The following is a 4,862-nucleotide window of genomic DNA, read 5'->3' on the forward strand; positions in this document are numbered from 1 at the left end:
ACTAGCCCATTCTACGCCAAGAGCAAGGGTAACTGTGGAGAAAGCTAGGGATTTCATTCAGATTAAGCTTTTCATAATGATTCTAGAATTTCTTTCAAGGGCTATAACCCCTGTACGTGTACAGAACCTTAACGTTAAACTTTCTCTGCTTGCACGTAATCTTCTCATGACGGCCCTTCTGCCTCTACGAAACCTTCTTTTCTGCTTCATCGTAGTACAACGTTTTAGCTAAATATTAAATATATCCTTTACTCCTCTCGCATCTTTCTTTTCCTTCTACTAACATCAAGTCATCAACCACCTACAAGAGGCATCGACCATACTTCACAACAACCACAGTTCAATCGACAATATGCTTCTCGATCATTTGCCTTTCAATCATTTGCCTAGATCTGCTACCAGCAACGATACCATCAGCTGCCTCCAAAAGGGAACAGCCAACCACACGATGAGATGGCCTGGGGCTTCCCGACAGGAACAGTACGAAGTCCGTCGTGCTGGACCCGATGTTTTAACCTCCAATGTTGTGGCTACCGGCTTGCTACCTAGGAAGCGAACAGCTAGCATGGCAGCCCTCGGCGACAGCTCTGAGCAAAGGAAAAAGCTTCGACAAAACAACTTTGACGACAGCGACGATGACGATGGATTTTTCGAACCCGGGAGCGAGGACGAGAGTGACAGCACGCTCAACGATGGCCCCGACAGTCGTGAAGGATCAGATGATGAAGATGAGGTATGTACAATTCAATTCGCCACCCCAACACTATCTAACAATCACAGGACCCCGTGAGCCCCAGCGAACAATTCTACGCCGCTAAAATCCACCTCGCCAAACGAAAGAACGAACTCTCTGAAGAGGAAGATGCCCTCAACCTTCTCTACAGCGACTTAGAAGCTGTCCGCGCCACATTCCAACCCGCGAAGGAAGCTCAACAGAGCGTTGAGCAAACGGAACGCGTATTAAATGCTGTCAAGCATCTGATAACCGCCTATGGGAATGATATCCCGGAGGACATTCAGCAAGTCCTGAACAACGCTTCGGTTGCATTTGCTGAAGCAACGGCGGATGTCAAGATTTGGGAAACTGATCTTGCCAAATACCGTCACGACAATGAATACATCAATCGGCAGATTTGGGAAAAGGAGAATTATATCGAAGAGTTGGAAAAGGATATTGATGCTATCGAAAAGGAGACTGAGGAACTGGGACGCAAGGCCAAAGCAGCCAGGATCCTTGATCGGGTCAATAAATTGGGGACTGAAGGAATTGAGAGGCTGGGAAGACTTAAGATGCAAGCTCTTGAGAATCTTTTGGGAATTCCTTGAGAATCTCTGCCGGCGAGGAATAGGATGGACAGTATGTATGCTGTGATCAACAAGGCGGAAACACAGGCTTTTACATGAGCTACTCAGGGTCTGCTAGTGACTCATCTGGTGATAAAGATGCCCGCAATGCGTACTCAATAAAAAAGCACTTCTGATCACACGAACGGTTCTACATGAGAAGAATAGTGCTTGAAGCTGTTGTGGTGATATTTACACTTTGCACGGGGCATTACGACTCCTTTGCCCACACATGACCTTTTCTTTTGCCCTGCCTATACATAAGGTTTAGGCACAGCATAAATGCCCTTTTTTTCCTTGCTTCTATCGGGCTTTTTTCCTCTTCCTTCCACCAATAGATCTGTAAACAGAATCTATCTATAGCTACTAGGTAAAATACCTATATATTCTAAGGGCAATTAATATACAGGCATAACACTTTTACTACCTAGGCATAACTCTATCTAGGTATAACTTTTTAAGCACTCTAATTAGCTAAGCCTTATATTTATTAGTATATCTTAACCCTTCTTCTTTAATTTATTATTCCTTCTATAGTTCCTTATATATTAGCTAATTAGCTAGTATAATTACTATTAATTACCCTTATTAACTATCCTCCTAATAAAGCTTATACTATATTATTATTATGTGACGGTTGTGATTCCCAAGGGATAAACTAGTCCGTACTAGGTTTATGTTGGCAGATGTGTAGGGCGTAGATACTGAGCGTTGCGAAGTGTCACGTCTCTTAATAGTGAATAGAGCGGGTTAGGCGTATTCAGGTAAAGAAGTCTTATTGATAGCTGGTGAGCTAAGTGTTCTATCTAGTGCTAAAGGAATGTATATATACTTGGGGTCTATCTTGAGGATCACGGTGGTGGTCGTGATCCGAAAGTTAGGATCACGGTTTCAATCGTGAGCGTAGTTGTAGGATCACGCTGTGAGGCGTGAGCCTTAAGACTGTTCTACAGTGATTGGTTTTAAAATTTGTGGGGTACACGTGACGTAACCGCTAGGGTCGTAACATATTATATATATATTATTAACTACTACTTTAGTATTATAATAATCTTTATATATAGCTAAAGCTATAACTTTAACTTTAAGTTATTTTATACCTTAAAGTTACCTTAAAAATATACTTAACTTAGCAATTAATATATTTAACTTAGCTAATAATATAACTTTTACTTACCTTTTCTTATAAATCTACTATTACTTTATTAGTATTATATTACTTCTTAAAGAAGCTAACTAATATCTATTACTAGTAGTATACCTAGTATTACTTAATTTTATAATATTAAAGATATTAATATATTAAATAATATCTTTACTATAATCCTTAATTAATTCTTAACTATACTATTACCTTATTATTTTATACTTAACTTATTATTTAAGCTTTAATATAATTATATAATAACCCTATATAATAACTTTCTATGTAAAATATATTAAAATAATATTTATTAAGTACCTATTTTTAAATTAAAAACTAATCCCTTTTAAGACTTTCCTTATAGCTTACTAAAAGTAATATTACTACTTATAGTAACTAAGAAAAACTTTTAATATACCTTAAGGCTAGTTTAATATATTATTAGTAAAAAGTAAAGGTTAATAAGGGAATTTCTCTAAGTATTTAAAAATATATATAAATAGTAAGAAAAATAAAGATAGTTTCCTTTAAATATAAATAAATATAGCTTACCTTTACTATACTTTCCTTATAAAAGTTAATACTCTTTAGTTCTTACTTCCTTTTTACCTATCTTAATTAAAAGCTTTTCTTTATAGTAATCTAAGTTTTTACCTTTAAATAAAATACTAAACCCTTTAATCTTAAGTAATTTAGTTACCTTAGCTAAGGCTTTCTTTAATATAATTAATATCTTTATAAAAGAATATAGCTTTAGTATTATTTAAAGGAATAAATATATATATAAAAGCTAAGTAATATAATATACCTTTTAGTTGTAACGGTTAGAGTTCCCAAGGGATAAACTAGTCCGTACTAGGTTTATATTAGCAGATGCATAGGGCGTTAATACTAAGCGTTGCAAAGTATTACATCTCTTAATAGTAAATAAAGCAGGTTAGGCGTATTTAGGTAAAGAAGTCTTATTAATAGCTAGTAAGCTAAGTATTCTATCTAGTGCTAAAGGAATATATATATATAATAGTCTTACTAGTGTAGTTGTAAGCTTTAAGGGAAGGCTTATGATTACTTAGGTAAGCTAGTAAGTAAATTTACAGCTATTATTATAAGCTTAGGTAAGGCTTACGTAGGTATAGGTAAGCTAAGCTCTAATTAGTAAAAAATATAGGGTATATGTAATGTAACTGTAGGGATTATAATATAATCTTTCCCCTTTTATAGTTTTATCCTTAAAACCTATATAACTTACTTTTTTAACTATTTTTATCTATATAAGTCTAACTTAATCCTATATCTATTATGTTAGAGTATTCTAATAAATGAAAAGTAGATTCCTTTAATACTATTCTGCTAACTTCTACTAAGAAGTATTATAAAGCTACTAAAGGTATTATATAGTTTAGTTTTAAAGTTATACCTTATTCTTACTATAGTAAGTATAGTATAGCCTGTAAGATAATTATAGGGAAGAGGAAATATAGTTTATATATTTCTTTTAGTTATCCTTATAATATAACTAGTATACCTTTAAATTCTTATAAGTTCTTATAGTTCTCTCTATTTTTAAATATTAATTTTTAATTTTTATAGTTATATATATTATAAATAAAGTAAAATGTTTAAAAGAGTAAAAAGCAGCTGCTAAAGAGTTATTATTTTCTTATTATAAGGCGCTTTGTGTTATGTAGTATAAACTAGATAAGTTTTTTTCCTAACTAAAGACCTATTGCAAGCAAAAGAAGGAGTTAGTATCTTGTGGGGTTAAAATGACTTAATGTGGCTTGGATTTATTAGATAAACTTAAGGAGGCTAAGAAGGCTAAATCTTCCTAGGAGTAGTTAGTAGTTAAGGATATTAACTTATTAGTGTATTTAGATATACTTAATTTTAGCTTCTTTGATTTTTCCAGTATTAATAGAAGTTCTTTAGGAGTTATTAGGTACTAATAAGATTTTCTAGTAGTTTCTATATATTCTTAGTCTCTAGGTAGTTTTTCTATTTTACTAAGTATATTATTTATTTATTTTCCTTTTTTATATCTTTAATTACCTTTACTTTATAGATTTCTAGTCCTTTGATTTCTTTAGGTTCATTTCTAATTTTAACTTATATTATATTAGCTACTAATTCAAGTAAGAAAATATAAAAGATTAGATAGAGTCTAACTTTTAGTAGTAAGTCTAGTTTATAGTTATTTTCTAAAATTTTCTTAATAATTTTATATAATCTAATGTATTTATAATCTAATTTATATAAAGGTTATTTTATTATAATGTTTTTTATAGCTAGGTAGACTATCTTTCCCTCTTTAAAGGTTAGTCCTCCTACCTTCTTAGTATTATAGTATTTTTTTATTCTTTTTCTAATAAATTTA

The 4,862-nt window shown here is 32.5% G+C and overlaps 1 protein-coding gene across 1 annotated transcript; it reads left to right on the top strand.

Moving 5' to 3' along the window:
• Positions 1–352: 352 nt before the first annotated feature.
• B0J16DRAFT_321123 (uncharacterized protein) lies at positions 353–1,326 on the top strand (the record flags this gene model as incomplete). Its single annotated transcript, XM_046125616.1, has 2 exons — positions 353–733; positions 781–1,326. The coding sequence occupies 2 exons, from the start codon at positions 353–355 to the stop codon at positions 1,324–1,326; spliced, it is 927 nt and encodes a 308-aa protein (XP_045980774.1).
• Positions 1,327–4,862: the final 3,536 nt, after the last annotated feature.

Source organism: Fusarium flagelliforme (genome assembly GCF_020744385.1).
Source record: "Fusarium flagelliforme strain FIESC 12 MPI-CAGE-AA-0113 chromosome Unknown B0J16scaffold_5, whole genome shotgun sequence".
Lineage (NCBI taxonomy): Eukaryota > Fungi > Ascomycota > Sordariomycetes > Hypocreales > Nectriaceae > Fusarium > Fusarium flagelliforme.